The sequence below is a fragment of the Myxocyprinus asiaticus genome, chromosome 37 (assembly GCF_019703515.2).
Source record: "Myxocyprinus asiaticus isolate MX2 ecotype Aquarium Trade chromosome 37, UBuf_Myxa_2, whole genome shotgun sequence".
Taxonomy (NCBI): Eukaryota; Metazoa; Chordata; class Actinopteri; order Cypriniformes; family Catostomidae; genus Myxocyprinus; species Myxocyprinus asiaticus.
Genome location: NC_059380.1, coordinates 8,591,662 through 8,614,997, shown reverse-complemented (window position 1 = coordinate 8,614,997; position 23,336 = coordinate 8,591,662). Strand labels below are relative to the sequence as shown.

The window sequence follows — 23,336 nt, the reverse complement described above, 5'->3', positions numbered from 1 at the left end:
AATTATTTTACAAGGTCTTCTACTTCCAGATGAGCATGGGAACTTTCACCAGGTGGCGTTATATGATTAAAGAGTGGCTCAAAAAATGTAAATAGAAACAAGAAGGCAAAGGGTTCCTATAAGAGGGCTGGGGGCCCTCATAGTCACAGATCTCTGTTGAGGGGCCCTTGTATAAGCTGTGGGGCCCACATATTGAAGCATATACAAACATTTGTTTTCAAAGTTTATGGGTCGTGAGACCTTGCAGCCGGACCCCCGGGCCCCTGCTAGTCAAGGGCCCCTGGGCACTGGCCCCTTTGGCCTGGTCCGTAATTCACCTATGGTTGAGGTGGGAAAAAAATGTCATCAATTTGTTACAACTCCTAGACACGTTTGAAGTTTGATGCAAGATTTAATGAGCTAATATGAAGTTAAAATAGGGAAAAATTCAGATATTGCTATTGGCATATCGCGGCCCTCTTCAGCCAATCGCGACCCGTTTGGCATAACGCGGTGGCCCGTTTCATCTTATCACTGCCCGTTCAGCCCCATTTCTCGGCCAGCCCACCGGGAAAAGTCCCAGTTATCCCTATGGCCAGTCCGCCCCTGGAAGGACGTATGTTGTAGTTATAGTATATTCACGAGCTCCAGATCTAAGTGCATGTCAAAGTAAACTTACCCAAAATCTTACTTACAAGAAAGAATTTACAGCTGTTGACCAATCAGTTAGAATAAGGCCCCATTTTTCAGCACCAGCTGCTTTATTTCTTCCATTTTTATCACATTGTTAATTTTTCTGTCACTATGATTATTATTTATAATTATGAATCTGGTGATAAAGAATTAGATAATGCATTAAATTGTATTATTATGATGGGTAAATATCAGATTTACATGGCGAGATCTGTCCTAAAACTGTCATTTCAAAGACATTTATTTCTGAGCATAGTGCTGCCATCATGTGGTAGAAAGGCCATTGCCTTTGACAAAGCCAATTAGTGCAGTTTGTAACATGAGAAAACATGAAAATGTTAAATAAATAATAAGATTAAATATTAATAACAATGAGAGAAGGTTCTTATAAGAAATGTTATATAATATGGTGGATCAGTGATAATCTAGTTTGTGATCCAAAGAATATCAAACAGTTGAAAGAACGTACTGACTTAAGTTATTACACAATATACTGGAATTAAGTGCTTACATAACCACATAACCACATAGACAGATACCAATATAACAATAGAACCAAAATATGCTTGCACTTGTATGATTTCATTAAACGAATAGTTCACACAAAAATGTAAATTAATTTATCACCCTCATGCCATCCCAGGTGTGTATGACTTTCTTTCATCTGCTGAACTCAAATTAAGATTTTTACAAGAATTTCTCAGCTCTTTTGGTCCAAAAAATTCAAGTGAATGGGTGCCAAAATTTTGAAGCTCCAAAATTCACATAAGTCAGCATAAAAGTAATCCATATGATTCCAGTGGTTAAATCAATGTCTTCAGAAGCGATCTGATAGGTGTGGGTGAGAAAATGGTCAATATTTAAGTCATTTTTACTATAAATTCTCCTCCTTGCTCAGTCAATCTCCACTTTAACTTTCACATTCCACTTTTATGCTTCTATGCTGACTTATGTGATTTTTGGAGCTTCAAAATTTTGGCACCCATTCACTTGCATTGAGCTGAAAGATTCTTCTAAAAATCTTAATTTCTGTTCAGCAGAAGAAAGAAAGTCATATACATCTGGGATGGCATGAGGGTAATTAAATGATGAGAGAATTTTCATTTTTGGGTGAACTACTCCTTTAAAGACAAAAAGGTCCTTGTCATACAGTACATCATGCTGCTCATGTAATACAGTAAAAGTATTCAGGTGCCTTCATATTACATTTATTATTTGTAGCTTTAATAAACAGCTTAAACTGTTCAGAAGTTCACAAACTTCTGAACAATCACAAACATGAACATTACAAATGCTTCTGGTGATGTAGCAATAGCTTTGGCAATATTGTGACCATGCAAATATTTTAATTACACTTGGGCATGGAATAACTTAAATCAATTAAAAATAACATTACTGCCTAAATGTTGTGAGAGATATAATTTGAATCATGAGTGTCACACAGTGTATAAAACATAAGCATAATATTAAAGGGTAAAAGACAGTTACTAAAATAACACTCAAGGCACTAAAGTTAATGCAAGATTTAACAACAAAATAATGTTTTTAATATATTGATTCCACATGTACTTGACGAGTAAGAAGGTTCATCCTGCAAAACATTTTCTCAGCTACTCATTTATGTAACACATACCCCAAACCTCACATCAATATTCAAAACACATACTGTAGTTCTGGGTGTATTTACTTCCCACTCATAGAGTGTGTGGCAGCATTTGGCAAAACAAAAAGCATGTCACTATTTTATTTTATTTTTAAGCTTTTGTCTTGTTGCTATAGTGCTTTGAAAAGTACATAAGTGCATATTTCATTAGTCTGCTTTATCTGTTGTCCAAAATACTGACTCTGCTGTGTATTGCTGTGTCAATCAGTCACTGGTCAAAAGGCCAAAAAAGATGACTAATCTTGAATAAGAAAAAAACTGTACAACCATGCTCCTCTTCCATTATTTTCTGTCATGTCCTTGCCATATTTTCACCCATCTTAATTTTATTCTCTTCTTTATTCTTCTCTTTGATTCTTCTTTTACAAATTTGCCCCTGAACCAGCCAGTGGCAAGGTGCCTCTTATTTCCAAGACAGCTTCTCTATCTCTGCAGAGAGAAAAGAGATTAGAGAGAAGGGCTAGTTAAGTCACATACTAGTTTTACAAGAAGTCAGGTAAGGAATCAAACAAACCAACTTTTCTGAAAAGCTTAGTTACCTCTGTCCAGGTCAATGGCTTTTGGGGAGCACAGTTTGGACATTTCTGCTTCTTTTAGAAGATTGTTCTTGTAGCCTGAGGAAACAGAACAGAATCAGATTTGTCCAAGTCTATTCAACACACACTGCTGGGAGGAAATGCAGTATAAAGGTAAACTCACCCAACTTTGTCTCCTCCTGGTTGCTTGACTTCATCTCTGGAATGCTTCGATCACATTCTTTCTTAACACATGATGTGTGGCCCCTAGTTGCATGATACAGACAGTTGATGCTCAAAGGTCATGTAATTTTTTTGATGTTGCAGGAATACTCAGGGTTCAATAGTTAAATAGTGGGGCACTTGCAATGGAAGTAAATTGGACCAATTTTTGGAGGGTTTAAAGGCAGAAATGTGATGCTTATAATAATAAAAAAGCACTTGCATTAATTCGTCTGTAAAAACTTGGGTATTATTTGAGCTGTAACTTGTTACTTGTTCTAGGCCTTGTGGCTATACTTTTGAAACAGTGAGTATTTTAACGTTTACGGATTCGCCCCATTCACTTCCATTTTCATTTGAAGGAAACATGCTATTGTTTTAATATATTATTTACTATGAAATGTTATATTTTAATAGGCTAAAAGAGTGTGTTCAATAGCATATTTTACCTATTTTTTCTGTGGTATCGAAACTGGTATCGAGAATTGTGAAATTGTACTATATCTGTACCAACTATTGAAATGTTGGTACTATGACAACACTACTCACACATACTTCACCACTGGCAGAGGTGGGCTTTCGACTTTCTGCGGATCAAACTCTTGGCCTACATTTAAACAATACAAATTAGTTAGCTTTAAAGATGGAATTAAATAGAGCATAAATAATACTTGCGCATACAATGTCACAAATGTCAAATAAAATGTGACATGTATGTGGTTGATGGACATTTGCGATTTTAAAGCGTAATAAACAATTTTCACAAAAGTTACTTACATTGTAATGCAAATACATTGTGAATTTGGACACTGAAATCATAACTGTATACAGTTTTACCAATGGAAGGACAGAATAAAAAACCTTGTCTTTTCCGGCGGCGTGTGAGGAGAATGATAGCCAACACAATAAGGGCCAGGAGAAGAAGAGTGGCCAGGATATACCCTAGCTGCTGCAGGAAGTGACTTCTGTGTTCAGGCAAGATGACATTGATGACATGTGGTGGCACTTCCACTATGTTGGTCTCTACCGAAAAAGATGATCAAGAATATGTATTGAGGAGTTTTGCCCTTGAACTTGATCCCTTTCTTTTTTTATTTTAGGTAATGACCATCAGAGGGAGCTTTAGGCTAATACAAAATCTGTTTTGAAATAATTCTGTAAAGAAAAAACAACAGCAATGGTGTAGTCAACTGTTACTGGCATTTTTTTTAAACCCTTAAATGCATGGGTGTTTCAGCAAACATTGTTACACTCCTGGGGTCTTTAGCAACCCGGCACATACACTACTGGTCAAAAGTTTTGAAACACTTGACTGAAATGTTTCTCATGATCTTAAAAATCTTAAAAAGGCGGATGCTTAAATGTTTGAAATTAGGTTTGTAGACAAAAATATAATTGTGCCACCATATTAATTTATTTAATTATAAAACTAAAATTTAATAAAAAAAAAATAAAAAAAAAGTTTTTGAAATTGATGATTTGGACCAAACAATAAAGAAAAGCAGCCAATAAGTGCCCAACATAGATGGGAACTCCTTCAATGTTGTTTAAAAATCATCCCAGGGTGATACCTCAAGAAGTTGGTTGAGAAAATGTCAAGAGTACATGTCTGCAAATTCTAGGCAAGGGGTGACTACTTTGAAGATGCTAAAATATAACACCGTTTTGATTTATTTTGGATTTAGTTTAGTCAAAACATAATTCCCATAGTTCCATTTATGTTATTCCATAGTTTTGATGACTTTACTATTATTCTAAAATGTGAAAAAAATTATAATAAAGAATGAGTAAGTGTTTCAAAACTTTTGACCGGTAGTGTATATTTCAGAAGGTTGCCGGTTCAATCCCCACAGCCAACACCATTGTGTCCTTGAGCAAGGCACTTAACTCCAGGTTGCTCCGGGGGTATTGTCCCTGTAATAAGTGCACTGTAAGTCGCTTTGGATAAAAGTGTCTGCCAAATGCATAAATGTAAATGTAAAAATGTAAATGTATATTTATAACAAATGGATCTACAAAATGCCCAGATAGTGTTACATTTTCAAAACATTTTCAAGACAATTAGAAAACAATAGAATATAATTTATTCTGATATAATTGTATGTTTTATTTTTCATATAGCAAAGAGATAAAGAGAAAGATTGAGGAATACTAAAGAGGTGTGGGTTCCAAATAATTGATTAGGTACAGGGGGTGAAATGAGGTCCTGGGTCACTAAAGACCTGAGGTATACATTAAAGAGTTAAACACTGCAAATATCTGTAGGTAGTGAAGCACACTTCTAGGAGAGATACAGATTTAGATTTAGTCAGAATATGTTATTTCTATTTTATTTATTTATTTCAATAAAAATTCACATCTACTTTTGTGTTCCACAGAAGAATGAAAGCCATTCCGATTTGGAACAACATGAGGGTGAATTGAAACAGATTATTAATATTAATTGATGACAGAATATTATTTTTTAGGTGAACTATCCCTTTAATTTGAAATTCTACTGCTCCAATAAAAACATACTTACAAAAAAGAATCTGTGATTTTACTCCATGTGAAGCAGAAAAAATCCTCAAAGATAAAATGAAACAAATAAAGGCTTTTTTGAGCTCTCAATTATTATAAAACCATGGAGATATCTAGAGCATGCCTTTCCTATTTCCCTGGTCTTTACCTTCTAATCTACCTATCTAATCCCTCTGGCACTGAAATTTAAGCGTGAGCATGAAAAGGCATGACTCTCAGTAGAAGAACTGATGAAGCACTACAGATGAGGTGGAGGGAGCTTTGACTATGGTTGGGGTTAAACAGATATTGAGAGAGTGCACTCAGCTGTGTGTCATATTCTCTCCTGCTTTATTTTTAGCTGTGGAGTTTGTGCACTTGTTTATTTTCATTTTATTCAAAAATCTGTTGAGAGACTGGCAACTAGCTTGTGTTTTTGAACTGGAATGAGATCTGCTCTGCTTTTCTTTCCTGGCAGTAAAACATGAAGTTGAATAAAAAGAGTGTGTGGAAAACAGTCTGAGGAATGGGGAGAAATAGGGAGGTATTATTATGTGGTTTACTTAACTACGAGTATCTTTGCCCTTTTGCTTTTAAAGGAACGTTTAATCCCAAAACTGAAAGAAAAAAGACAAAATTGTGCCACCTCATCTACGCTACAGACATAATAAGGATACACAACCTAACATAACAACAAGAGATGACAAAATAGGATATCATAGCTCTTAGAAAAGAAAGATGAAAGAATGGTGACGTGGAGAAACACTCTCCTGTTATGATTAGTACCTTGCAAAAGGCTGGAAAATGTTTGACTTTTAAAGAGATATTCTTCCATCATATTGTTATCATTGTAATAATTAGACTGTGGGAGGGCCAAAAAATGTATTTTCTTTGGAGGGAGAGGTCAACCATGGCTGTTCTGATATGAACATGCTCATTTGAATCTGGCAAACCAAAGAGTACTGAGGTTTTGTATTGCTGTAGGTACATGACAATGGTCCTCATGAATGTCCTACAGATGTAAAAGTCAAATGAAGTCTGTCCACTTTTAATTTCAAACCATAATATTGGTATTTCTTAATACACATTCCTGGATATTATTGTGCAAGTTTCATCTTTGCATTGTCTTAAAATGTCTCATATTTCATAAAAATTTAGCAATATGCTCTGCCTCTAAAAACAACTTTCCTTTTCGGCTGACGTCAACAATCCCTCATATTTTTCAACTGATGGATAAAATCAAGTCCCACACTACATTTTTCTAGTTTGATATTCTGTTTCACTTGGAAATACATCACATCACCGAAGTAAAACAGGATCACAAGGGAAATCAACATGTTACTTGCGAAAGTTCATGTACCCTGAAATCAACTCCATTCAGTCAAATTACTGACACGCGCCATCCTCCATCACACATTTTTGCAAAAATTCATGTGTGAATATAATTCTATCTAGCACTACTGAACCCCCGAGACATGAGTTCTAATCCTGTGGGAACCAGAAAGTAATCACATTCACATTACAATGGTAAGCACAATTCTGAAGTGGCATTTTCCCTCTAAGATCGCATTTTTACTCCAATGATGGTTAGGTTTACGGTTGGTGTTTGGGTTAGAGGATAGAGTTAATAAAGTCTGCATTCCTGTTGACTGTATTGCATCATTTACAATTACAAATACAACTCACTTTTGGCACCAATCTGTGGACATTACAGCCGGAAACTGGAGTTCACAAGTGCTTATCCATTCAACAACACTTCCAGCTTCAGCCACTGGGGACAGTGATTTGAATTTCGGTAAGCAGAGACCAGGGATTTTAGCAGCAAAAAATTTCGACCTACTGTTGCCAAAATCACAGTGTGTTCAGTCGGAGTAAACTGGGTTGCAAACATTTTATTTCAAGTTTCATGTTGATTCCAATACCTCCCTCTATGTGAAAACATATATACCCATTTCTCTGGATCAACTTTGAGATGTTTCTACACTTTGATTGGAGTCCACCTGTGGCAAATTCAATTAACTGGACATGATTTGGAAAGTCTCACACCTGTCTATAGAAGGTCTCACAGCTGAAAATTCATATTTTCAATGCATACAGAGCAAAAATCAAGCCATGAGGTCAAAGGAGCTGCCTGCAGAGCTAAGAGAAAAGATTGTGTCAAGGCACAGATCTGTGGAAGGCTACAAAAACTTTTGGCTACACTGAAGGTTCCCAAGAGCACAGAGACTGAACTGAGCAATCTGGGGAGAAGGGCCTTGGTAAGAGAGATGACCAAGAACCCACTGGTCACTCTGGTTGAGCTCCAGAGATCATGTGTGGAGATGGGGGAAACTTGCAGAAGGACAACCATCACTACAACACTCCACCGATCAGGGCTTTATGGCAGAGTGGCCAGACGGAAGCCTCACCTCAGTGCAAGACACATGAAAGCCCACTTGGAATTTACAAAAAAGCACCTAAAGGACTCTCAGACTGTGAGTAACAAGACTCTCTGGTCTGATGAAATAAAGATTGAACTATTTGGCCTCAATTCCAAGCATCATGTCTGGAGGAAACCAGGCACCACTCATCACCTGTGCAATACCATCCCAATGGTGAAGCATGGTGGTGGTAGCATCATGCTGTGGGGGTGTTTTTCAGCGGCAGGGACTGGGGGACTGGTCAGGGTTGATGGAAAGCTTAATGCAGCAAAATACAGAGATATCCTTAATGAAAACCTGGTCCAGAGCACTCAGGACCTCAGACTGGGCCGAAGGTTCACTTTCCAACAGGACAATGACCCTCTGTAACAATGGACAACTCTGTAAATGTGCTTGAGTGTCCCAGCCAGAGCCCAGAATTGAACCCAATCAAACATCTCTGGAGAGACCTGAAAATGGCTGTCCACCAATGGTCCATTCAACCTGACAGAGCTTGAGAGGATCTGCAGAGAAGAATAGCAGAAAATCTGCAAATCCAGGTGTGCAAAGCTTGTCGCATCATACCCAAAAAGACTTGAGGCTGTAATCACTGCCAAAGGTGCTTCAACTAAATACTGAGTTAGGGTCTGAATACTTATGTCAATGTGATATTTTAGTTTTTTCTTTTTAATAAATTTGCAAAGTTATCAAAAATCAGTTTTTTTGCTTTGTCATTATGAGGTATGGAGTTTAGATTGATGTGAAAAAAATAATAATTTAAAGCATTTTAGGCTGCAACATAACAGAATGTGAAAAAAATGAAGGGGTCTGAATACTTTCTGAATGCACTGTAGGCAATATAACCAACTCTTACCAGCTGCTTTTTAATTTGCTGACAAATTAGAAGTGTTCCGTTTCCATAACTTATGATTATTTACTGAACATTTACTGTGAAACATATGGTCAAATAATTGTGCCGATCGTAAAGTTCACGAGTAGAATACAAAGCGTATTATTTCACTCACATATCAAATTAATATCAAGTAAAGACCTGAAGAAAAAAAGCAGTTTATAAGCTGTAAACAGATATTTTTTATCGCTTGTAACTTCATGAAACACAAACTATTGAGGCAATTGATTTAATGGTCATGAGTCCAAATACAGCGTTATATGATGCATATATATTAAAATAAACTTGTATAAAATGTGACGCTACCTCAAATATTCTTGTTATCATCTTGGGAGGTGGTCTCTGGTTAAAGTGGACCAATCACAGCTGTTGTTTTCTGAGTCGACGTGACACGTAGCCACATTTTTGAAGAGGTGCACGTCAGGCTACGGCATAGGCTATGTCGTAACCGCCGTATCTAAGCATAGCCTATGCTATAGGTTTGACGCAGAAGTATAAATCTGCCTTAATAGGATAAACAGAGTTAAGAATAGGAAATAAAATATTTTTTTTAGTGATGGTTGTGCTGGATTCAAACAGTTGTCTTCTTCATGCTTAAAAACAGGACAGAGAAAAGTTCTGACACATTTAGGATAGCTGAAGAAAGGGTTGAATGTAGGTTGAAGGGGGAATGAGGGGATGTTGAGGGTGGGCTGACCTAAATCTAAAACAGCCTCCTCCTTATGGCTCAAGGTCTTGCTCTAGCAACAGCTGGCCAGATGCTTTACAGATGAAGCAAACTTCACTTTTCCTGCAGATAAAAAAACATTATCCAAAAAAACTACAGAAGAGACAGAGGGTAAAAACAGAGAGAATGCCAGAAAGCATAAAAAATGAAAGAAACAGAAAAGGGGAGAGGGTACACACAAGGGAGAAGAACAAATCATTAAAGAAAGTAAGTAATGGGAAAAAAAGGGCAGAAAAATAAGTCAAACCACAAAGAGATCAAGTGAAAGCTAAAATGAACAGATAGCCAGTTCGTATGGCGAATATATGCATACTGTAAAACAAAAAAAGCAAAACACAAAGGGGGAAATTCACTAAACTATTGTTTTGCGCAAGGTATTTCAGCGCAAAAACCTGCATCTTATTCACTATACAACCGCAATCTTGTTTAAGCATGCACAATCAGCGCTGAAATTGTGCTGCGTCTTCAGTATTTAAATTAAGTTATTGTCATTCCTTTCTGTGCAAACATGCATCCTTTCTATGTAAATTAGACTCATAATAGATTGCACAAAATTCCATGCTATTTGTACGGCACAGTTTACAACATGCTATTACTGCCTGTTGAAAGCAGGTAAAATAAATTATATTTAAAAGAGATGCTTGTGTACATTATCTATTGATCATATCAGCAGTAATTCATCAGTTTATGATCGAATGATGGAGAAGAGCATCTGTCTTATATCTACATGCGATGTGTAGTCAAGTGCACTTTCGGCATGTTGAAGAGATGATTCAAGTGTCTGTCTTACAGTAATGCAGTTATGCTGTATAGTCCTGGCAGAGAGTGTCAGATCATGGTTGTCTGCAGACAACCATGATCTGACACTCTCTGCCAGGACTATACAGCATACTATATAGCACTCCACTATATAGCACTTATAATCAGCCCGCAAGATCGGAATTGCACATGCAAATTGCATTTAGCAGCGATTTTGTGCTGTTGCCTGATCTGCATAAATCCTTTTGTGAATGGGGAGCTAAACCACCGCAAAGAGCGTGTGCAAATAAATCGCGCATTTACCGGGCGCAATTCATTCTGAGTGAATTATTATTCTTTCACTTACGAATGTTGTATGGAAAAAAGATGAAACTGAAAAGAGACTGACACTAACATTCTGTTTAAGATTTCCTTTTGTGTTCCACAGAAGAAAGAAATACGTGTTTGGAATGACATGAGGGTGAGTAAATGATAGAAGTTTCATTAGTGACGTATGCCTTTAAGAGATGGTGTCTTGAGGAAATTTGATGCTTGAACACAGAATATCTATAGAGTGCCAAGACTCGCAATTGACCACGAAAGACAGACATTGCAAATTGGAACACTACAGTGTATATACATTAAAAATAAAAAAATTACACAACAGTTACTACAGATGTACAGTATGCTCACTTATTTACATTTACGTTTACATTTATTCATTTGGCAGATGCTTTTATCCAAAGTGACTTACAAAAGAGGAATAATACATCATAAACGATTCATCTTAAGGAGACAGTGGCACAAAAAGTGCTGCATTACAAAGTTTCACTAGCATCAGAATAGTATTATCCAAGACAGATTAGAGTGTAACAAGAATATATATAGTGTGTGTGTGTGTGTGTGTATATATATATATATATATATATATATATATATATTATGCATGATTAAGTGCATAATATTTTTTTTATGTTTATGTTTTTAGCCATTTTTTGAAGACTGTGAGTCTGGTTCATGGATGGAGTTGGGAAGGTCATTCCACCAACAAGGTAAAGTGAAACCGAAAGTCCGGGAAAGTGTTTTGGTGCCTCTTTGTGTTGGTATAACAAGGCACCGCTCATTAGCCGACTGCAGGCTTCTGGTGGGAACGTAGCTCTGCAGAAATTATTTTAGGTACACTGGAGTTTGACCCAGTGACTGTTCTGTATGCCAGCATCAGAATCTTGAATTTGATACGTGCCTCAACCTGCAGCCAGGGAAGAGAGACAAGGAGTGGTGCATTATGCGCTCTCTTTGGTTCATTGAAGACCAGATGTTCTGCTGCATTCTGGATTATTTGCAGGGGCCTAATTGCGCATGCAGGAAGGCCTGCAATTAGAGCATTAGAGTAGTCCAGTCTAGTTATGACAAGTGACTGAACAAGAAGTTGTGTAGCATATTCAGAGAGGAAGGGTCTTATTTTCCTGATATTGTAGAGTGTAAATCTACATGATCGTGCTGTCTTTGAGATGTGGTCTGTGAAATTGAGTTAGTTATCGATGGTTACCCCTAGATTTCTGACCATTTTGGAAGGCGTTATTGTAGTTGAACCCAGCTAAATGGTGATGTTGTGTTCAACAGCAGGGTTGGCTGGAAAGACGAGGAGCTCAGTCTTTGCTGGGTTAAGCTGCAGGCAGAGATTCAAGCAGTCACCGTGGTGTCGTTACTGTGGTGTAATTTTGTTTTTTCATAAAAAATAAAAACAAATTGGCCACGCAGAAATATTTAATTGTCAATAATAAGTGCAGCAGCCCAGAAAGTAATTGTTTTCTTGCCCAAAAAAACTGTGTGATGTTATCCCACAAAATTCCACTGGGTCTGTGTAGTCTAGGGCCCAGCAAATGCAGTATTTCAAAACCATTGTAAATGACTTTCCCACATTCTCTGATTAGTGGTTTTGAAGCAGAATCCCCACCCTTTTCTAAACACACAATATTTCTCCTCCCTTAACTCTCTGTCTCTAAAAATAATTAAAACATATCAGCTCCTCTCTGTCTCTCTTCTGTTTCCTTCCTTATTTCCATCTCCCAATTCTCCTCACCTACCTCCCTCTGTCTTATGCAAATAATCACTATCTTATCCTCCTTTTCCCCTGTCTGCCTGGCAGGACTTCAAAGGAAAACATACAGAAGGGCTATCGAATGATCCGTACCAGAGCAGAACTCAAACTGAGAAAGCGAGTTCTGTCAATGAGAGGGAGAGACAGTGAAATGTGAGTGAAAAAATTTAAAGAGAAATAGGAAAGAAATGTGCATGAAGCAAAGGAGAATAAGCTATAAAGAAGAACAGCTGCATTTCAATAAGCGCTGAATGTGGTGACCTAGACAGCAGGGTAACAAGATCTTTACATTTAAATCTGAGTTCCTGTATCTCTACTGGTAGATCAAGCTGCTAGAAACACCAAGGTCATGCGTTTGATTCCCATGAAACACAGAGTCAAATGAATGAATGTCAACGTAAAGAATTTTAATTTAACCTCAGACTGTAATGTTTTGGATCATATTGGCTTGTGTTCATGCACTCTGTTAACATCCAGCCTATTTTTCCTCATCCCTTTCTCATACTGTACTTTTTGTCTTCAAACTTGACTAAATTTAGAAGTAAGAAATAGGAGGGAGTTGTCATTCCAAGGTGGTGGTACAAGAGTTATTTTATTTTTTTGGCTCAATATATGCTGACCATGTAATTTTTAGAACTGTGTGAAATTATTCTGTAAAACAAGTTTAAACTAAACTGGTAATGTGCACCAACCCTTCCCTCTTTGTCTTGTAAATACAGGCATTTGACAAACCCATAAACTTCCAAAGGGATTGAAAAAAGACAAATTAAATGAGGAGGGCTACCAACTCCCTTGCCTAGAGCTTTCAAATTTAACATGATCACACATGAAATTGACATGTTGCTTCCAAATGTTCATACACCATCAAACTGACCCCATTCTGCCAAAGTACTGACAAGTGGCATCCCCCATCAATCAATTAGAATGTGCCCACTTTACCCTATGACGCTACTAATAGCGTGTTGCGCTGTTTCGGTTCTGGTCCCATGGAAACCAGGAGATAATCGCGTTCACATGGTGAATGCAAAACAGAGGTTACATGTTTGCTTTAAAATTACATTTTTACTCCCCTCAAGGTTAGGTTTGGGGCTGGGGTTTGGGTTAGGGTGTAGGGTAAATAAAATATGCATTCCTTTTGATTGAATTACTGCATTTTCGACTATGAATACAACTCGCTTTTGGCGCCATCCTGTGGACATTTTACCACAACAGCATTTCCAGCATTGGCCACTGGGGCAGTGATTAGAATTCCGGTAAGTACTTCTACCTACTTTAGTTGTCTGCACTGGCATCCAGCCTCATGCAACTTGTGAATTGCACGCCAAGTCTACAGTCAACCATTTTTGAAGCATTGTACACTTTATGAACTGCAGACATGTTCTGCATTTGCAAGCAAAATATTTACTGGCATCTGTGGTGCATACTAGTTATATCGAGCCAAAGCAACAAACAGGAACTCAAGACAGCAGCAACAATACTTGGGATAATTTGGCAAAATCCCTACATGCCACCAGTCAAAAGTTTGGACAGACTTGACTGAATTTATGTTTCTCATTATCATAAAAAACTTTTGATTTAAAAGATTACGTGTAAATGCTTGAAATTCGGTTTGTACACTGATTTAAATTGAGCTTGCCTACATATGAATTTCAAACTACAATTTGAATTTATCTTTTTTAAAGTTTGAGTTAGACTGGATGGACAGTGAAGGAAAATTAACCAACAAGTGCCCAGCATACACTAGAACTTTTAAAAAGAATCCCAGGTTTAATATCTCATAAAATTGGTTGAGAGAATGCCCAGAGTGTGCAAAGCTGTAATCTACAACAGTAGGCTACTTTGAAGAATCTAAAATCTAAAATAGATTTAATAGGTTTTTAAAAAATCTGGTTAATTTGCCTTTAACACTTCAATTAGTTTTATTTCTCAGTAAAATGTGGAAAATAGTGATAATATAAAATTTGCAAGTTTATCCAGACTTTTGACTGGTAGTGAATATCACTTTTTTATAAAGAAAAATTGGGTGCTTCTCTTACTAGTGTCTTCATTGGGAAGGTATTGTGGTTCATCTGTGGGTTCCTGAGGGATCATAGGGGTCACGGTAAGCTGAAAGATGCGTCTCTCGTGTAGACCACAGTAGTGATGGTGGAGATGGCAGGAGTAAATACCCTGATCTAGAAGCTGGATATCTGATATGATGAGAGAGAAATCTCCTTGCGAGAATGCAGAGGCAGAAATATTCATCTTACGTTGAACGAACAGTGGCCCGTAGTGACGTCTCTCTCCGGAGGCGTACAGGTCGATGAGACGATCGGCGCGGTCATGTCGGACCCCTGGAGGTTGACGGTCCCAATGCACAACCTGCTGTTGGTCCTCCTGACTGTTACCCTCTGTCCAGATGGGCCGGCGGTTAACGCAAGGGAGAACCACCATGCTGCCCACTAATACCACAAACACGGCCTTCTGACCATCCCAGAACCGCCTCTCCTTGCGTGCTGAGAAAATAAAAAAAAAACAGCTGGATGATTATGTAGCGCTGCGCGTGATTCCAAATAAATAAAGTATCATTTGGAAGCACTGAATCACTATGCACAAAAATGTATTAATTTATTGTATCAGGCATAAAACCAAGTGACATCTGCAAACAAATAATGCTAAAGCTTTTCTCAGAACTAACTTAAAGAAATGTTCCGGGTTCAATAGAAGTTAAGCTTAATCGACAGCATTTGTGGCATATTGTTGATTACCACAAAAATGTATTTTGACTCGTTCCAAATTTTCTTTAAATAAAGCAAAAATCAAGGTTACAATTAGGCACTTTGAAGTCAATGGAAGTGAATGAGGACAATGAAAGTGAAAGTGGTAAATTTTTGGAGGGTTTAAACAGAAATGTGAAGCTTATAATTTTATAAAAGCACTTCCATTATCTCTTCTGTTAAAACTAGTGTAATATCTCAGCTGTTAAGTTGTTTAAATGGTCATTTTTACAATCATTTTAGGGTTTTAGGGTTTGTTGACATTACATCGGTAACAAAGTTGTAAAATTGGCAATAACTTTACACAGAAAAGGTTAATAAGTGATTTTATCACACTAAAATCATGTTTAAACACATATCCTTTATGTCTTGTGACTAAACTTTTGAAACAGTGTGTATTTTAATGTTCAAAAATTGGCCCCCATTCACTCTCTTTGTAAGTGCCCCTCTGGAACCTCGATTTTTGCTTTTTTTTAAAGAAAAGGAGGAACGAGTCTAAATTATTTTCTGTGGTAATCAATATTTTGCCACAAATGCTGTTGGTTGAGCTTAACTTGTATTGAACCCGGAACATTCCTTTAACTCTTCTGAGCCATTTATTAGCATTGACTTTTAACCAACTGGTCTAAAAGATAATTTTTTGTGTATTTATGAGGTCAGTTCTTCTCAGGTTCACACAGGTGTCCTAGCAGAAAAAACACAAGTTTAGTTCATCACATTAACTATGAACTGACAACTGACAACCAAAAAGTGTCAAATAATGTTTGTCTTAATTTTTAACAACCAAACAGACGTCTTTTTGTGAAATGGTTTGCTTGAAAGTATGCTTGTGCTATCTTTAAAATAAATGCCACTTGGTTTGGTATTTTGTTACCTCATGCAATGGCATTCATATATGGCTTGTGTCCGAATAATTCTCAAACACTGTCTGCAGAATATTAAACAATTTCTTGGTGCAACATACAACAAGGGATTGAAATACTATGGTATAAAATAGCACTGCATTATCATTTAAATAGCTTGGTGAATGGAAATGAATAGAGGAGTGCAAAAGTTTGTCCCCCGTTGTTCTCACATTCTTCCCATTCTTTAACTCGCAGTTAGCTCCTTATTTGACATGAACTTGAACAGTTTAATCATGAGGCAGTACAAAAGCCAAGCATAACACAAGCCACCTCATGGAGGTAAATTTACCAACCTTTTTTTATTTAAGGCCATTCCTTATACATAGAACACTGAAAGGAGGACAGGAAATGATAGGGAGAATAGGGGGGACAGTACTAGGAAATGTTGCACATTGGAGTCAAATTTGATCGATTCGACCGTGTCGAAGTGCATTTACCAACCTGACTTGGTGACATTAAGCTGCACTTTTATTGACTCGTAGAGGTGGCAGTAATGATGATGCAAATTACAGGAGTAGATTCCTTTGTCACTCATTGCAACATCTGTTTAAAGGAGCAAAGACAAAATGTCTTAATTTAATTAGGTGGCACCAAAATGAAAAGAAAAGGATTAGTGTGAATAATTCTGAAAAGCTGATGCTGCTACAGTATTTGCAGCTAGAATTACAGTAAGAATCAAATCAAAGCTTTTGTGTTATTATTAAGTTCTAGTTTGTGTTGCAACTCTCACCTTTGATAACTAATGAGAAGTTGCCATCTTTGAAAGCAGTCTTGGGCATACTGATGCGTCCCTGGTTGTAGCCATTGTAGATGCGCTGGTCTCCCGCAGAAAACATGTCTAGTACACGTTCCATTGCATGATCTGGGCCACTACGAAGGAGATCCCAGTGTGCTACACGTTGGCGGTCCTTTAGGCGGTCTTGGGTCCACACCATGCGCTGACTATGACACTGCAATATTGCTCGAGATCCCTGGGGGGCGCTGATATTGTACATAGCCACCACCACGCCACTGCCATCATTTTGGCCTAGCGCTGAGACACAAAGGGCCAGTTTCCAGACAAAAATTAAGTCTAACTGAACACCAAAAGACAGTATCAAGCATGATCACAAGTAAATGGAGCTGTGCTGTTGTTTCAAACCATATGTTGTTTCAGTACTACCAATAAACAGAATTTTAAATAGTTACGGCACTTTCAATTACAATCAGCTTTGGGTATATTTGAAATTATGTTGTCCATGTAATGTACTTCATACACTTTTGTTTAAAATTGTATGGTCCTATACAGTATGTTCAAAGTGAAGAGGGGCACAGTAAGTAATGTGCTGCTCACCAGGGCTGAAGGCGAATGAAGCCAGAACTGTAACAGAAGCAAACAGAGAAACTAGTTAAAATTAAATACACACAGCTATCAAAAACAGCAGTCAGCACTGAACTGGGCCCCCTCATGAATTTCATCCCACTGAGTTAAAGAATAGAGATTCAACATATGGGTTCATCACTGTATTTTAGGACATCAGGTTTTATATTCACTCAGAAAAATTCACACAAGCTTGCTCAGCTCTGAAAATCTGTTTACAGTAAATGTAATTTAAATAAAAATGTCTTAAATGTTAGTTTTTAAGTCTTCTAGCTTGAATATGTTCAAACATTCATCAAGAACTAAAGTTAAATGACCACGTCATACGTGAACAGACAGGGGGATACATCAACAGTCCTACATGTTCGTTTTCTTGTGTTAAAATGGCAGTTCTCTGTCAGCAAACATTTGGTAAAAGTGAGCAGCACCAATATTTTGACTTTCCTTCTTAACCCATAACATCTGAAATATTTAGTTTTGCCTAACTGAACTTCAACTCATCCTTAAAAACTGCTAAAATAACAGGTAAAGACAACACAAAGGTCACAACTTAATTTCAAACCAGGTAAAGTTTGTCAAGACACACTTTGACGTTAGTTTGAAAAAGACTTCTGAAAGTTCAAACTAGTTTAAATTGTTTGAAGTTTGACTTTAAAGTTATACTTTCACATACAGTAGATAGTCAGATAAACCTTCAGATAGATAGAGAGAGAGAGAGAGAGAGAGAGAGAGAGAGAGAGAGAGAGAGAGAGAGCAACTTAAAGATGACCACAGGACTTTTGCGGGTTTGTTTACATTTGAATTTTTTTAATTCGAATTAACGAGCATTCCGCTGGCCCGTTTGAATTTTGATTGCCTGCTATGCAAAAGCCCGGTCAGTTATGAAAGACATAGCACACTACGTCAAAACAGTCTGAAGGTGTGTACCATGTTTGGAGTAAGTAGCTTGAAAGCTCTAAGAGAAGTTAGTGTTTAAAATAAAAATAAAAAAGAGAGATTTAAAAAACAAATCCTAAACCAAATTTGTAGAATAACAGTATTTAAGATTATGCCTTTAGATCTGTAAAATTCACATAATCATTTTGCTTTCTAACAGATCAACATACCACTCTGGATCTTAACATATGTCATACTCCTTTAAAAAAGGAAGCACAAAGAATGCATTACAGTAAGTGGGTGTTTTGGTGTTATGAGAGATTTATCTACTGTGAAAATGGGTTGGTTTACTTCTTTATTACACTCACCCAAATACCCAAATACTAAGATATGCAAACAATTAACTCTTCACAACCATATAAAACACCTAGCATTTTATGAAAATTCTGAAACGTTTTGCTCAGAGAGTCTGTGCTTCTTTCAATACTGTCTAAAGCAGCTGTGACTACCATTTAAATGACTCAACAACTGGCACAGTAACCAGCCACTGTCTGTGCAAGCAATTCCAAGAGGCTGTTCTTCTGAAAGGATTCACAGCCCAAAAAATATTGCTTTTTAGGGGCTTCTAGAGGTGCATAAATATTAAATTCATTGAAGTTATGCTACTCATAAATACTTCTATTTACCTTGCTTTCCATCTTTATATTGTCTTTTAGGGTTGTTGAATGTCACTATGATTTTGTGTCAAATGGGAGAAAAGGAAATAGCTTTGTGAATGTACAGCACAAACCCTGAGGGTAATAGAAAGGCAGTAATAAGCATGTGTTAGAAGCCAGAGAAACCACAAACATCACAGTGAAAAGAGGGGAGGAGGGAGGGTGGTAAACGGTTTGGAATCTGCTGAGAAAGCACTCTGAAAAGCAATGGCTTGTCGGTATACTCATATACGTTCTTCATTCACACACACGCAAACTCATACACTAACCTGCTGAGGGCAAAGCTACATCTGCACATAAAACTGTGAACCCACACACAACTATGTTTCTTTCTATAAATATCTTTCTTCATTTATTTTCTTCCTTTGTTCAAATTAAATCTAGATAGGAAAAAAATACGCTATGCATTATTCAACCAATAATTTATATTATGGGTAAGCCATAATTTGAGGATTTAAAACAAAAGAGTGTAAATCAGTAAAAAGTCTGAAGCTAGGGCTCAGATTTCCTTTTAATGCATTCATATTTCAGAGGAACATTCCCTAACTTCAAAGGAACTGATTACTGTATAACTGAGTTTTTTTATGAATATGCAAAAGACTTCATAAATAGTTCTACACCTAAAATAAGCCAGCGTTCTCCCTCTCGATCCAGCAGAGAAAAACTTTGAGCAGTGTCGTTGAACTTAGCTAAGTTTTGTTAACATCAGTAAAGCCATAAGCTGTATGACTTCACCGAGACTTTTGTTGTCTTACAGACCTGCTGAGTGTGCAGAATCATAATGCTATGTACTGTAAATAAAAACTATAACAACAAGGTAATATGTCTAGTTCATTTACGCTGAATGGTGTCAGGCAGCTCTAGGCATAAAGTGTATTTGGCTCAAAGATATAAGTATCGTGAGCCTTTTACTTCAGTCATTCAGGTTACAGAGCTGTCAGCTGCCTTAAGAAATGGAGGTAATTAACCCTTTTAGAAACTGAAAATTAGTCAAGATCCAATTAAAACAGGATTTTCTGGGTTAGTTTACAGTGACACATCAATCTCTAATTGAAGAATGAACCAAAATAAGCTTATCATAGTTTTAAAATACTGACTCAACTGGTGACAAGATGAGTAGGTCTGAATAATAATAATACATCTTTACAAGTTTTCCAAAAAAAAAAAAAAAAAAACGTATGTCTTTATAGTTTTTGTCAACTGAATTAACCACTGAGTCACTCTCAGTTTTTGCTAAAAGTACAGAATCAGGTCCAATATGCTAAGTTAGGGGAGTTTTCTTGATTCATTCTGTTCTTAGGGCAATTATTTAGTCCTAAAAATAAGCTTGCAATCAGCAGGCATGGCATCTACTTGCATGTAACCTTAATGTAAAAAGTTACGTTCATTTTATATGAACACCAAGTTAAGTGAACTTGATTTCACAAGTTTTGGAGACACCATTACTCAGTTCAACTGAGGGAATGAGTTTACTCTTTTTGAGTAAAGTCAGCTTAGGGATTTCAGTGCACATGAGATAAAGACTTTTTTTTTTTAAAGGATAAAGGATTTTCTCCCCTTTTCTCTCCAGTTTGGCATGCCCAATTCCCAATGTGCTCTAGGTCCTCATGGTGGCATAGTGACTTGCCTCAATCTGGGTGGTGGAGGACAAATCTCAGTTGCCTCTGCGTCTGAGATGGTCAATCCACGCATCTTATCATGTGGCTTGTTGAGCGCGTTACCGCAGAGATGTGTGTGGAGGCTTCACACTATTCTCTGTGGCATACATGCACAACTCACCACCCGCCCCACTGAGAGCAAGAACCACATTATATTGACCACAAGAAGGTTAACCAATGTGACTCTACCCACCCTAGTAACTGGGCCAGTTGGTTGCTTAGGAAGCCTGACTGGAGTCACTCAGCACGCCCTGGATTCGAACTTGCGACTACAGGTGTGGTAGTCAGTGTCTTTACTTGCTGAGCTACCCAGGCCCCCTAGGCTTATCAGTCTTAGAGAAAAAGCTTCTTTGAGGTGCGGTCACATTTACCTTTGTATGGGAAACACAGCATCTCAATGGGAATCTGCGCAATCATGAATTTCATACGATGGACTTCAAGCGGCGAAGAATTTCCCCTTACGGATTTCACGTGGAGTTCAAGTTTGGTGAACTCTGACAGGTGAATTCGCCTTGTTGACCAATAGGTCAACGGTAAGGTAAAGGTAAATGCTTGTGCAAAGGTAAATGCGACCGCGTCTTGAATCTACATATGCTGCTGGGCTCACATTCATGAGAGCATCATATGCCCATCTGAATATTACTCTCTTTATAACAATAATCCCTTGTAATTGGATGCTTTTAAAACTCTAATTTTAATAAATTATGACCTACTGCGAATATCACAGTTTTTCAATGACAAAGGTAAATACAGTAAATAGGAAAGTTTGTCAAGAAAAGCTTTGATGTTGGCTTGACAGCATTTGTCTGAAAGTTTTCAGAATTAGATAGTCAAGTAGACCTTCTGATAAAACTTTCACAAAGATAGATGGATAGATTTTGTACTGTAACCTGTAAAGCCATAATATGGTATACCGTGTTTGCGTTTTTTACATTTAAAATTTTGTCAGTAAGTGTTTGCATTAACAAGCATTCCGTTGGCCCGTTTGAACATTCCGTCAGTGTCAGTTTATGAGATTTTTGACGGTCCGCTGTGCAAAAAAGAGGGTTATTTTGATCAGTTAGAAAAGATATAGCAATGCGAGTCTAAGCAGTCTGAAGGTTTGTGCTGAGTTTGGTGGATGTAGCTTGAAAGCTCTAGGAGGAGATACAATTGATAATTTAGGAGTTGGTTTAGGGACTTTAGATAAACCCTAAACCATCTCTGCATTATAACAGTAGGCTATGTTGGCTTTGTCAAGCCATACATCTGTAATATTATAACATCTGGAATTTATTCAAGACACAAAAAGACTTTGCTTCTAAATCTGATCACACTTTAGATACATAGCCCTTCTGCTATTTTCTTTATGTGCCTTAAATGTTGGTGGTAATGTCAAACTGGACAAGTGCAGAAACTTTTTTTTTAGGTTACTCCAAAACAAAGGCATCAATCTTTGACACTGGCGTTGTTATCTGCACCAGCTGGTTTTGACATTTGGGTGTGGGTCTCAACAGTGCAAAATACAGACTGAAAAGCCATTACATGACATTATAAAACGTTTAAACAGAACTGAAGATTTCTGAAGAATTACGTATCAGACATGTTTCAGGCACAAACATCTGCAATGACACTCAATAGGCAATTAAAGCAAAAGTATACGTTTTAGAGTTGTACGGCTATGCATTGTAAATATAGGAGAAACAAATGCTAACATGAAAAAATAACAAGAATACTTGAAGATTAAACAGATAATAACATAGCCTAGTATGAGCCACTGTGGTTGGATTACCAGGTAAATAAGAAACTCACGTTGAAAAAAGAAAAGCGCTCGAGCCGTCTTATTCATGTCCGATGTCCTCTTGGGTTTATCTTTCTAAAAAAGACACGTTTAAGAGTGTGTAAAGACCAAATTTGCAGGACTGGATAACCAGGCAAACATCTATAGCGAAGGCGAAGATTTGTCGTTTGTCGTCCAGCGACATCAGCGGCAGTCTGCACACTGACCCACATTCAGTTTGCAGACTCACTCCGCCCGTCTTGAACCCCCTTCAAGTTTCCCTTCATTACAAAACCTTCAGCTCAGTTTACTCTGCAGATACTGTCTTTTGTTTCATTTCTGGTTTTCTGTAATCGATTATGAATTTGAAATACTTACTGCTACTGTAAAGCGTCACGAAGTAGCCTAAAAGTAGTGAAAGCTAATGTTCTAATGTCAAATACACAAAACAAACAAACAGTTAGGCTAGTTGAATATACCACTACTATGATGAGCATGTTTTCAATTTCTGAGTTCAAAGTCATTTTGCTATTTTTTCTTGGGCTTAAAGTGGTGTACCCGTCTGGAGACAGAATAAAATAAAACTAAGTAAAATAAAATAAAATTCTCATGAAAAACTGCAATTCTTAATAATAATAATAATAATAATAATAATAAATTGTCATAAGAGTAGCTTGGAATAATCTTTTATTAGTATTTGTAAAATAAATAAATAAAATATAGCTGCAAGCAGCAATTATTGGGGTTCAAGCAACGTAGGGCCTTTAAGGCCATGTTCTGGACTAAATTAGGCATTTCTCAAACATTATGCAACAAAGACAATGCACAAATTGCATACAAAATGTCAACTCAATTGGAAA

At 37.2% G+C, this 23,336-nt stretch overlaps 1 protein-coding gene across 2 annotated transcripts; it reads right to left on the bottom strand.

Moving 5' to 3' along the window:
- Window positions 1–1,785: 1,785 nt before the first annotated feature.
- On the bottom strand, window positions 1,786–22,739 carry LOC127428215 (matrix remodeling-associated protein 8-like). 2 transcript variants are annotated; one of them, XM_051676413.1, is made up of 10 exons: window positions 22,509–22,739; window positions 17,441–17,467; window positions 16,838–17,140; window positions 16,549–16,650; window positions 14,483–14,941; window positions 3,934–4,095; window positions 3,628–3,679; window positions 3,035–3,117; window positions 2,875–2,949; window positions 1,786–2,764 (listed from the first exon to the last, which is right to left on the bottom strand). In XM_051676413.1, the coding sequence occupies exons 1-10, from the start codon at window positions 22,543–22,545 to the stop codon at window positions 2,739–2,741; spliced, it is 1,326 nt and encodes a 441-aa protein (XP_051532373.1). In that variant the 5' UTR covers window positions 22,546–22,739; the 3' UTR covers window positions 1,786–2,738. The 2 variants fall into 2 exon arrangements, with proteins under 2 accessions (XP_051532373.1, XP_051532372.1); XM_051676412.1 differs by having other exon boundaries at window positions 1,791–2,764; window positions 3,622–3,679; window positions 22,509–22,736.
- Window positions 22,740–23,336: the final 597 nt, after the last annotated feature.

Coding starts and splice junctions, on each gene's coding strand:
- LOC127428215 (XM_051676412.1), bottom strand. CDS start 22,545: ATGAATAAGACGGCTCGAGCGCTTTTCTTTTTTCAAC. Junction 16,651..16,837: donor CTTCTCATTAGTTATCAAAG/GTGAGAGTTGCA, acceptor TCCTTTAAACAG/ATGTTGCAATGAGTGACAAA. Junction 3,680..3,933: donor ACGCCGCCGGAAAAGACAAG/GTTTTTTATTCT, acceptor GTTTAAATGTAG/GCCAAGAGTTTGATCCGCAG.